A 12418-nucleotide genomic window follows, 5' to 3' on the forward strand; every position below is an offset into this window, starting at 1 on the left:
TCGGCTGCGCCGTGTGCTCGGCTGCGCCGTGTGCGTGCTCGGTCAGAGCGGCCCTGGGTTCTGCTGTGTGGTACTGGTGTGCTGCTGCTTTGGGGTGAGACGGGGCTGCCGTGGGGCACACCCGCGTTGTATCACGGCTGCTCATGTCTGAAAGCCTCACGGAAGTAGTGTGCAGGGTTTTCAGAGAAACTTCTACATTGCATTAGGAAGAGCATGGCCAGCTCATGATAGAGGGAGTTGATCTGCCCTTGTGCTCAGCCCTGGTGAGGCTCTACTTGGAGCGCTGTGTCCACTTTTGGGCACCTCAGTGCAGAAGGTACATGGAGCTCCTGGAGCAGCTCCGGTGGAGGGCAGTGAGGGTGACTCGGGGGCTGGAGCATCTCTTTCGAGGAAAGGTTGAGAGGACTGCACGTGTTYAGGACCAGCAGACATGACTGAAAGAGGAGCGTGTCATTAATTGAAGGGAGGTGTCAGAGGAGGAAGCCAGGCTCTGCTCGGTGGTGCCAGGCAGTAGGACTCCAGGTGAGGGCAGAAACTGATGCATAGTAAGTTCCACCTGAAYATGAGGAAGAACTTTTTTACTATATGTGTGCATGGTTGCTCTCCTTTTTGCTYTCGTTTCCTTTTCACCCTGCTCTTTACCCCAAACCCACTGCCTTGTCCTTATTCTGAGGTCTGSTACTAACATACTGAGTACCATGCCAAGTGTTAAATTTACAAAAAAAACCTTGGTAAACTTTTGTGGACCCACTGACTTGTGGTTTTCCCTTCAGCCAGTAGCGTCCAGGAATGGGAGTGGAAAGCCACAGAGGTGGTAACATTTAGGCTTATTAAGAAAACTTCTGTTATATTGTTACAGAACTTGGGATTGAGATCCATATCTTTTAATGAAAGCTGCTTCAGCTTKTTATGGTGGTGAAAGTTTATGTTGCTGTGGTGTTTGGAAACTGGGGGTGAGTTAGTCAGTTTTTCACTGTACTACCTAAAGGTGTTTTCCTAGTCCAGGGCCAGTCCACTTATGTCATGGGGTCACTGTCAGTGTGATGCTCCTGATGTAATGCTGTGCTGTGCATTTGTGCATTTATTAAGTTTCTGTTACATTTTTAGCTGTTTTATTTAATGTTTTCTCTTGCAGAATGACACAGTGACTATCAGAACCAGGAAGTTCATGACCAACAGACTTCTGCAGCGCAAGCAGATGGTAAAAGAGTACAGAAAATTGCCTTAATTTGTCTGGTGTTTCTGGACTGAAAGTGGAGTTTAGCCATTATGAGTGTGGGGCCTTTAAAATAAGATTTGTAAGAGATTACAGATTTAGATGTGTTGGTGTATGCTTAAGGTAAATTTTGATGGGGAGGTTGTACCAGGGGAGCTTGAGATTGGATGTTGGGGAAAATTTTTGCACCAAAAGAATTATTCAGCATTGGAGTAGGCTGCCTTGGGAAGCGGTTAAGTCATYATTCTTGGTAGTATTTAAAAGACATGTACATGTGGCACTTGAGGATATGGTTTAGTATCATTGAGAAACTTGACACGATTGGATTCAATGATCTTAAAGGTATTTTTAAATCTAAATGATTCTGTGAAGCAAGAAACTTAGGAGTGCTTTTTTATCAAATGAATAATGGTTTTGGCTGGTAAGGTGGGTTAGTTTAAGTGTTAAGGTCATGGTGGGAGTGTATCATTTGGCTGTTGTACTGGATATTGACCTTTTATCAACTTGTAAAAAATTCTTTCTTAGGTGATTGATGTTCTTCATCCTGGGAAAGCCACAGTCCCCAAAACAGAAATCAGGGAAAAGCTGGCAAAAATGTACAAGACAACCCCTGATGTAATTTTCGTCTTTGGCTTCAGAACTCACTTTGGTGGTGGCAAGACAACTGGTTTTGGCATGATCTATGATTCTTTGGACTATGCAAAGAAAAACGAACCAAAGCACAGGCTTGCCAGGGTATGTTGTTTTCTGGAATCTTGAAGCAGTTAGAATAGGTTGGAAGTGTTCAATTACCTAAGATCTGTGTGTGTAAAAGCTTAGTTTTGAAGTACAATTGTATGAGAACTCTTACAATAGGGCAGGTTACTTTCTGCATTGGCAAAATAGGTTGAATATTTTTTTACTCTATATTAGAAGGAAATTGGAGAGGCAAAACTGATGTTACCAGAGGTGTTAAGCAGGAATTGTTAACAAAACACTAAAAAAGGTGTGGAAGAAGCATAAGAGATGGGGCTGATTCATGGGCTACTTCAGTGTTTATGTTCTGTGTTGAACTTGCTATTTAGTTAATATTTTAAATTTAAACTGTGTTTGAGGATTTCAGAAATCATAGGAATTAAATTCAAGAGTTGTTGGTAGAGAAACAATATTAAATGCAACTTCTCACTGTTTTTAACAGCACGGSTTGTATGAAAAGAAAAAGACTTCCAGGAAGCAACGAAAAGAACGTAAGAACAGAATGAAGAAAGTCAGGGGCACTGCCAAGGCAAATGTTGGTGCTGGCAAGAAGGTAGGATGAGAACATCTTTTTGACTAGAGTGAGCATATGCCTTTGTAATGTTGATTAGAAATTCTTCAACAGAATAACACTGTTTTTCTTCCATTTTTTCACCTGTTCTACTGGATAACAGAAGGTAAACTCTGTGTTGTATAGCTTGTCATCAGCTCAGTAGCTTAGTGCTGCTCCTCACTGCTGCAAGCCTAGCTGATACAACATRAAACAATGCATCCTAAGTTACTGTTTCCTATGTGTCACTTGAACTAAAGTTAAACTTCCATAAATCTAACAGTATTGCTCTAATCACATGACTCAGTGTTGCAATACACACATTAGATAATCTTAACGCTTGTTATTCAGGCTGTCTAAACACCTAATGCTTACTCCACCAAGTTACTGTTGGTACAGTGTTACCTATAGAGGTAAGTTTGTTAAGGTGTGTGGTGTAAGCAGTAAATAGAAATAAGGTAGGATCCCTCTGGGTTTGAAGGACTTCCCCAAGGTAGTGGAGTCTTCCTCTGGTGTGGCTAGACTGATATAGCCATCCTGGGCTGTGGCTAGGACCTGATATGAGCAGCTTGGAGGGAGGTGGATTTCCTCTATCGTGAAACAAAACCAAACCTGAGGCATAGGTTGGGTGGGAACCTTCACAATGTTTTGTCCACTGATAAATCCTGAATAAGCTGTACAGCCAAGTGGGGGTTTTTTTCAGCTGTTTTAACAAGGGAAGAGAGAGTAATGGGTTTTGATACTTAGTTCTGTAGCTGTGAAAATGCCTTGCAATCTTGAACTTTAGTAATCTTCGCTTTTGCTTTTTTCCACCTTTCCTGGAACTCTCCATCAGAAATGAAGTATCTGCAGGTACTGGAAATGAGCACGGATGTGGTGCCTGAGTTATACATCACTGAAATGTGTCCGTTCTTTTAATTGAAGCACTGTACTKCCTTGAATGCATGTTTGATTTAAACTTAGATCTGTGCTGTGAGGGCTCAGTTGCATAACGAACTTTATTCCATGTGACTCGGAAGTAAAATTTGGCTAGTAGCAAGTGACTTTTTGAAATTAGTGAATCAACTTCAAAATAATTCCCAGTGAGAAGAAATYCAAGAAACTCAATGTTGACTTCAGGCGTTGGTTCAGATATGGCAGGATCTGATTCAAAGTAGTACAGTGCAATTGCATGTGTCACTTGACCGTTGTGTGAAAGTAGTTGTGTACATGAACAGTCACATCACACATGGTGCATTTGAGATGATGTTTGGAAATGGCACAGTTGTCAGCATTAAACTGTATTAAACTATTGCCCTGCAGTATTCTAAGTTAAGACGTAAATTGCAGTGGAATTGAAAATCTCAGTGAAATWAGATTTTTTAGTTAGTGTGGAAGTGAAGTTCTTGTTATCCCTGGATGGTAAKGAACCAGTTTTATTGACAGTTAACTGCATCAGGGAACTACTCCGCTAGAAAACATTAGGAGCCTTCTTCCTTTCTGCTTTGATGCTGTTTTAATCATGCAAAATTGTTTTTGGCACAAAATTAGCATTTGGTATAGTAGTAAGACTGAATGTACACCCTTCTGTCAATGGCAAAGGAGTCATTTCATGTTGTACAATCCCAGTAGTGTGGATGAACTTCTTCCCTTCAAGACGTTKGCACTTGAAGCTAGCTATTGTTTAGTGTTAATGAGAAGTGATTCAGTGACTCACTTGAATTATTAATGCTGTCCAGTTCATAGAAACTCTCTTAAAGCATATGAGCACTTCAGAAATTGAAGGCCAGGATCATGCCCTGTGGTAATTATGTAGATGTAGACTTCTTTATCAAGTGTTTGTCAAACTAACATGMAATCTTAGTAGTAGGTGAACTGTGGTTTTGATTAGAGGTATTTTGACACTTTTTAAAATCTGTTTTAAAATTGGTAAATATGCATGGGTTAGATGTGTCTTTACCAGATTTGTTAATCTTTGTGCTGCCACTTRAACTGAAGATAAATTACTGCATGCGCTTCCTGGAAAACTTGCTTGAAAAGAATTCTGTGCTGCATTACAGAAAAATGTGAAATACACTTTGGTCTTTAAGCTTTGTCTTCAAAAATGCACATTTAAAGATCATGATGTGGCATRGTTCATCATCCTTACCACAGCTGTGTGGGGAAATTTTTAGTAGGAGCCCTGGAATACATACTTGAGTTCACCTACAGAATCTCTGAGAACTGTTTATCTCAGAAATATGTATGTACTTGGTTCTGAGAAGTGTTCAGGCAGGTGTATATTTTTCTGAAATCTAACTATGATACAGTCACGAAAAGCTCAAGACATAACTATGCTGTTGTCTTGTTTTCTTTGGTCCTTCCTTTCACTTCTCACTCCTTTAGAATGCCCATTCTATTTTCCCTGCAGTTTCAATAGAAGTATTTTGAAGTACTTTGTGTTACTTAAAGTGTTCTGTGGCTCTAGAATTTTCTCAGCTTGCTAAAATTTGCAGCTGGTATATGTAGATGTGCCTCACCTGGTCTTTGCATTCGAAACAGTGATACTGAAATGCAAAAAACCATCCCCACTCTCCCTTTCAATGTCACAGCTGTAGCTGTGACAGCCTTTGACAGGTGAGGCTGTCAGAATTGTGGATGGATAAGCACTTGGAAGCCATTGTAGCCTGTAGGTATAATTGAACAGGCAGTTGCATTTTGAGTCTTAATTAAGCTCTAAATAGCTATTGTTAGAAACCATTTTGAGTTTAAGGAAATCTGTGAAATCAAAGTTTTCAGTCTCTACAATAGTCAAAACTTCGAGGGTTTCCTGTCACATTTCGTTATTGAAAAAAGCATGTTGTGAGTAAAAACCCTTACAGCTCCATTTTTTTGCAGTAATAGCATCAATTAATAAATTTATCTAAATTCTTTCTCTTTTTCAGTAAATGAACATTCTTCAGGTGGAAAATGGATAGCAGGTAAGAGTTCAGAATGCTTTCTAAGGGCAGACATTCAGCAGTGCAGTCATTATGGTAACAGGTCTAAGGCTGATTTGTKCAGTGACTGTGATACTTGTGCAGACATAAAACCCAGTGCAAGAGTTTAAGGCTTAAGTATGTTTACAAATCACTTTTGTACTTATTGTTAAGTTGGTAGGTTATGTGACTTTGACTTTGATGAAATGCCTGATTAGTATAAAGACTGAAATAATAYATCAGGCACTTCAGATTTACTGTTGCTAAAGATGCTGATTATTTAGTCTTACTGTAAACAAGGATTATATTTTTCATTTAGGAATGCTAAAGAGAGGATAGGAGACTTTCAATTTTTGTTGTCTTAAATAGATTGAAGTATTAGGATACCTATTTTTGGAATAGATATATGTTGTTTTCTTACAGATCCTTATTGCAAGTAAAATGCTCACAAGGAAGTGCAATACTCTACAGACCAGTCAGGCTACATTTTTTGTATCTTTACTGGAGAATCATAAGTGCTGTGGTCAGTAACTGCTCCAGAAAAAGCTCTGGTTTTATTACAAATGGTTTGAGTGATTCAGTTGAAAGTTAATTGAACAGTCTGTATGGGAGTTGATATAGTGGGTGTAAGGTCTCAAATAGAAAGCTGTCAAAGCAGTTGTAGCTTGTCAATCTCTTCTACAGAAATGCTGTAATCTTGGCTCAGTTATTGCCATGACAGTGCTGGGAAATTTTGAACCTTGTGCTCTTATAAGAAGAGCAGTGTGGTTCACCTTACTTGTTTGGGAACCCATTTTTCAGGTTTTACATAGGTGTGAGTAAAAATTGTTTTAATTGTGTGTTTCTCCTTTACAGGCAGCATCATTCTATGAGGAAGTATAGAATGAATTATTCTGGAAAGCAGAAGCTGCTCATCTGACTCTAACATCCAATAAACTATGTTAATAAAATGCTGGTTTGCCCTTTAATTTTGATCTACCAATTTGTAAAGTTTGCGAAATTCAACATAGGTGCATTGTTTGCACTGGATTAAAATCTTTTCGTAATTAAAGTAGTCTTGTTTTGAGTATCAATTTAAAGTGAACTGGAGCTTCCTACAAGTAGTAGTAGGAGCTAATTCCAAGCAGGCAGTATTAGTTCATGGAGGTAGASATGGTTTTGTCATCTGGAGTTCAAACTCTGGTTTGGAGAACAAGGAGAGGAGAAGTTCTGTACTTCAGATAGGACTGAAACAGACTGGACAAGCTCTAGCAACTCTGGTGATTAAAGCTCTGACTTTGTTACCTAAATGCAGTGTTTTTGAATTGTATTACCATTGTACCGAGCAGAGCATGGTAACACAGGTAAAGCACTTTGAGTGTTTGAGGGAGGAGACCAGCACTACCCCAGTTAATAGTTGTTAAAGGAGTTGAAAGGGGATGTTGTGCAAGATCTAAGTACATATGGAGCACTTGAAGCCTCTTGTACCTTCAGCCGATGTCGTTTTTAGTGGGGTTGCTGTTGTTTGCGTTCAGGAGCATCTCACTGCAGCTGAGCAGTTCATAGCTGTGGTGCTGTGGTGAACCCTKTCTATATATAATGTTCAGCGTGAAAGGAGAGGGAGGAGTTGTGCTATTTAGTGTGATTGAACAATCACTAGGGGGTGGTGTGAACACAGCAATACAAATACAAGGAAGACTTGCAGCAGTTTTTCATAGAATAGGCTGAAAGGGGGCCAAATTGTCCCCTGCCAAAGAGGTCATTTTCTTTGAAAACATGCATTAAAAATAGTTGTGTTAAGGAGCTGAGACTAAGTGATATGCTTGTTTCACTCTTGGTTTCAATTCAATGGAAACCATCTGTTTCAGTGAAGACCACAGAGTTAAGTGTTTTCCAAATGTTTACTACTTGAAAGCTGTAGAGTGCTGGCACAAATTCTAGTTGCTCTTTTCAGAAGCCTCCTTACCTTAGTCTTATGCAATCAAGACAGGATCTATAAATAAGTGCTGGCATAAAGGTATGTGCCTTGAGTAGGATTAATGTTTTGAGTTTACATAGTAAATAGTACTGTTCAGGGTGGGTCTACCTCTACAAGCAGAAATTATTTCTGGAATTGGAGTACTAAAGGTTTTGTCATGTCTTAAATTTTGTTTATTACAGACTTGTTTATGTGGGTAGTATAGTAACTGCAAAACAGATGGATTGAAATAGTTAACTGCTTGGTGCCATAATTTGGTATTTGATGCTGCATTTTGATTAAAGATTGACAGCAGAAAACACAGTGAATCCATAGAATAATTAACTTATTGCATGGTTAGGAGTTACAACCTATCTGTAAGCTGTACTCTGGTCTTGCAGTGTGGGGCAGTAAGCACAAAAAACAGTGAATTGGTCAAAATGACATGGGTCTAGAATTAACAGATAAACTCCCAACAGCCTGATCTGATTTTTGCAACTATTCTGCAACATGCTCTGTTGATACAGCTATCCTTTTCTCCTTTCATTGTAACCTGAAAATGGCCAGCAGCTGAAGAGCTGTTGCTGAAATCGTTGTGCTGCAGCAGTTGGAGTTGGACGCAGGTCTTCATGGGAGTGTTGCTCTGCCAATGTTTTGCCTCTGTGCAGTGCAGTCTAAGCAAGGTGTAGCAGGTGTTCTGTAATTCAGAGGTTTAATGCACWCTGCATGCTGTGAACACTCTAGGTTAATCCCTTCTCCTGTGCAAGGTAAAACAATTAGGTGGAACAGGAATCTTCACTTTTTTTCCCTAGTGTGTGCTGAAGGAACCCTTTTATTTCCTGCTTATCTTGGCACATCCCATCATCTAGAGGTAGTAGTTGTGTCATTGTTGCCTGCTTGGTCTGGCCCTGGTTTTTCAATATCTCAAGAATTTTATCTATTTAATAGATACCCCACAGTCTGGGATCCAGATTAGAAGATGAAAGAATTWTGGAGAGCAACTAAATTAATCTGGTGGTGAGCAATTTCAAATTCATATATGTGTAAAGACTATTATGAATCACCATTTACAATGGCTAGGGCTTATTGGAGTTGCATGCACAGAGAATGTTGGTGTTTTTCTGTAGGAAAATCTCAAAATTGTATAGTAAATTAGGTCTTCCTGTGAAATACTGGGAAAGCTGTGCAGAAGCTTTAGGGCTTAAAAGAAACCAGATCAAGTAGTCCAATATCTTGCTGGGGTTCCCATTCCCATGCCTCGGTTCAGTGAGGTAAATGGGGCACAGTGAGATGATACTGTCTCCTTCTGAAGGACATGGTAGTCCTGAAGGCAAAAGAAAAAACTACAATGYATCCGAGAGGGACTTGGCAGGGAAGCAGAGTCTGTGTAGGAGCAGAGATCAGTCCTGGTTGTACAGGAAAAGAGAGCTTTGGTGAAAACAAAAGATGGTAAAATTCGGCACCGCCTGGGTGCAATGAGGAGTGGTTTTGTCTAGGCTTGTAGCTTGTAACAGGTTTGAGGACAAATACTKAGGGGAAGAAATGAAGCTCGTGCCTTCAGTGGCTTGTAGTAAATCAGGCATTGTATGCTCTGAGAAGACTGCAGCACCAACAATCAGCTAAATGGGCAACGTGTTTTTTTTCTAATGATAGAAAATGTGTCATTTAAGGACTAAAGTATGTAGGTCACTATCAAATCTGTTTCCAACAGTCAAAAGAAATTACCTTGTTCATGTTATTCTGGTCAGTTCCTATAAAAAATGAATGTTAATGTCATGGGTTTCTTACACAGAAGAAACAGAACCTTGTCCAGCAGCAGCTGTTGATGATACTAGATTCRTACAATAAGTTTTGAAATGCCAGTTGCGAATGCTTCATGCTCATGCACTCCTGTTTGAGCAAAACAAGATCTAGTGAGTATTTTCTTGGGTGGTTATTTTGATACTGCTAAGAGGCAAGATGGTCACTATTTTTTGCTATGAATGCTGGCAAAATTTTATCTGAGCAGGTGAATTTTCCAATACAGGCAGCAAAAATTTCTTTTATTCATCAATGTCCCTGACAGAATAGCAATAATACTTTATTGTTGCTATGAACATACTTCTTGTAATGCATCTAAGATGTCAAAGGGAAAGTCTTAAGTAAGCTTTTACAAATCAGTGTCAGGAGCAGACATATCCAAGTACATGAATGTTTTTGGACACCTTCATTTTAAAGGGATTAAGTGGAAACTTGGGTCTGTTGCTAACATTTTTGAACTCTAGTTATGTCTTAAAAATATTCCCTGTGGAATTTTGTCCACATCTCGAATTCCCTTAAGTTACCTCTTAATTTATTCCTCGCTCTCTGTAAATGCTGTGGCTAATGAAGCAGCTGCAGAAAGTGGGTAAAATAKATCCTATATGCTAGAAGGTGGCTGTGTTTTCTACGAGCTGGCCATTGGCAACCAGTTCTTCTAWCAAATCTCCATCTTCTTTCTGTCCCTGCTGTTCCTACACAAATCTTAGATRAGGTCAAGTAGTGTGCTGGGGCAGAGGATTCAGAGCTTCTGTGCCTTCTCTTAAGGCAGTAGATGTTGCACAACCCACAGAAACGATGAGTGCAGTGCTTCACTGGGGTGGATGATAGCGGTTTGTATTGTGATCACTGGGTTAAAATACAGCTGTTATTTAATGAAGCTGGCCAGGCTGCACACTGACCCCCATTAGGRGAAACATGCCTCGCTGCCTTTCATGATGATCTGATTTGATTGTACTGGAGCTGCTACCCTGCTATCATTTTCTGTCAATTTTTGCTGGCCTGTTTGTTAAGCCAGGCATCATTTGTGTTGATTTGATAACAGGTTTCAATCACTGATAATAAAACTTTTCTGTGACAGATGACCTCAGATCCATGTCTCCTGCACAGTGTTGGCTCTAAGTAGAAAATTGGGACTGACACTTTGCTTTTTCAATGTTTTCTGTCTGGTTTAACAGCCTATGTGAAAATAACAATGAAAACAGCTTAATATTTTTAAATTAAAAAGATGAAAAAAGTTGAATTTTAAAATGTTGATCAGTAGTTCTTGCATAGCTTGTTTCCCTGTTCTCTTTATAGTGTGATGGATCCTGCCATTGACAAGGTGAAATTAAGCTGTCTTTTTTTTTTAAGGCAAGTAGAAGGCTATTAGAAAATATAATAACTGAGAGATTTAATACTTTAAGTATTTATTTTAATTGATCAATTTTGGTTATTGTAGAGAAGTCAATTTGGGCCCTACTTCAGGGCTTTACAAAAGGAAAGAAAAAKGTAAGGACCTAGGATTCGGAGATACTGCTTCTTATTAACTCTATTATTAACTCTATTAACTCTAATATTAAACTTGTATGTTTTTTTTAGGAGTTAATTAAACTGAGTATRTATCCTCGCTTTGAATTCCATAGTCCTTGTGTAAACAAGTACTGAAGGACTGTATAYTCGTGTAAAACACAGAAAACAGGGTGAAATTGAATTATCCAGAGTCTGGACAGAAAGGCTGAAAAGTAAACAGTGTCATTAACACTAATTGCAATATGCGTCAAATTTTTCTTCTCATTTTTATTAAATAGTAAAACCTTCACATACAAAGATATCTGTTGGATGCCTTTTGTGACTCTGACTTCTGCTTTTGAAAAAAATAAATCTCCTGTCAGCATAGGTAAAATGATTGTTTTAAAATACTTTATTTTGGTTCAACAGTGCTTTGGCTCCTGGCAATACTTTGTTGGTATGACRTGTCTGATGACCTGGGTGAAAGCCTCAGTGTAGGACTAAAAAATCCTTTTACAGAAGCTTTAACATGGTGTGCTGCACAGACCAGACCTTGGGGAGCCTCCTTAGAAAAGCYTGTGTTGCTGAAGGCAAGTGAGGCACTCCTGTGGTCCTGGCAGGATGTCATCAGACAACCTTACAATTCCCTGGACAGTGCCCTTAATACCTGCTKTAACTTGGCCAGCCCTGAATTGGTCAGATCATTGGACATAAGGCATTCCAGCCTTATTTTTTTCTTCCCCCCCAGCTGTTTCACCACTTAAATAGCTGTCTTGCGATGTGAAGTGCAGGAGCATGCGTGAAGTATTTTTCATGGGGCTTGCTGAGTAATTAAAATGTTTTTATCTAGCCATTTTTAATCTACACAAATTTCAAGAGCAAACATCTTGCTTTTCAGTAAAGACACATACAATAAAACATCTTAGATTCTGAAAGAGGCTGTGCAAAGTAATCCTTTAGCCAGCAGAGGACTGTAGAACCACGTATCACACAGTTATGCAAAAATGTTCCATCACAAAGAGGAGGGGAAAAACCCATGTACCAAACTATGTAGTAGAGATAGTCTCTTAAATATGGTAAAATACTGAAAGGGAGGGCTCTTTTCATTGTTTGTTTCTCATTAAGGAATTTAATTTGCCCCAGGTTCCCCTTGTCGATGAAAATCTATGGGAATTTTGTTTACATTTTGAAGCACATTGCCAAGAATAGTACTTCATATGGTAAGTATACTGATCCTTTTGGGGGAATGACAACACTACAGAAATGATGGYGCATTCCCTAAAGGAAAACATACTTCATTTGTAATGAACATTATGTCTGCAAAAACTAATGGCACAACCTCCTATTCAGCTTATGTAAAATAAAAGACGCCCATATGTTGCTGCTTTTAGGGTTTGGGTGTTTAAATTAAATGTTGTTTAATGAATATTCAAGTCCATTTGCTCAAAAGTTGTGCTCAGCATAGCATCTTTTTCCTCTGTCTTTGGTCTTACCTAGAGTATTGAACCATTATGAGAGGATGTTAAAGCTGAGGCATCTGTTTCCAGCTAAAACTTGGGATATTAAAAACACCAGAGCAGATGAGAGGGTAAAGAAAGACATGGAGTAAGAGGATCATATTATTTTTTGTTTTGTAATTAAGACTGAAAGGTTTGATATGCGCGGCACCCGCTAAGAAACGGGAACATTCACTGTGCTATTACAGCAGCTGCGGTTTGGGAATGTTATTGTGGCGTATTCCCTCCCACTTCCTGCAG

The 12418-nt window shown here is 39.2% G+C and overlaps 1 protein-coding gene across 2 annotated transcripts; it reads left to right on the forward strand.

Annotated features, from left to right (window-relative positions):
* The first annotated feature begins 1115 nt into the window (after positions 1-1115).
* RPS24 (ribosomal protein S24) lies at positions 1116-6405 on the forward strand. Of its 2 annotated transcripts, XM_057365190.1 has the most exons (6): positions 1116-1201; positions 1742-1951; positions 2394-2504; positions 3337-3353; positions 5405-5440; positions 6293-6405. In XM_057365190.1, the coding sequence occupies exons 1-4, from the start codon at positions 1169-1171 to the stop codon at positions 3340-3342; spliced, it is 360 nt and encodes a 119-aa protein (XP_057221173.1). In that variant the 5' UTR covers positions 1116-1168; the 3' UTR covers positions 3343-3353; positions 5405-5440; positions 6293-6405. The 2 variants fall into 2 exon arrangements, with proteins under 2 accessions (XP_057221173.1, XP_057221174.1); XM_057365191.1 differs by lacking the exon at positions 3337-3353.
* The last annotated feature ends 6013 nt before the right edge of the window (positions 6406-12418 follow it).

Source organism: Malurus melanocephalus, unplaced genomic scaffold, assembly GCF_030028575.1.
Source record: "Malurus melanocephalus ecotype Western Australia unplaced genomic scaffold, MMel_1.1 scaffold_49, whole genome shotgun sequence".
Lineage (NCBI taxonomy): Eukaryota > Metazoa > Chordata > Aves > Passeriformes > Maluridae > Malurus > Malurus melanocephalus.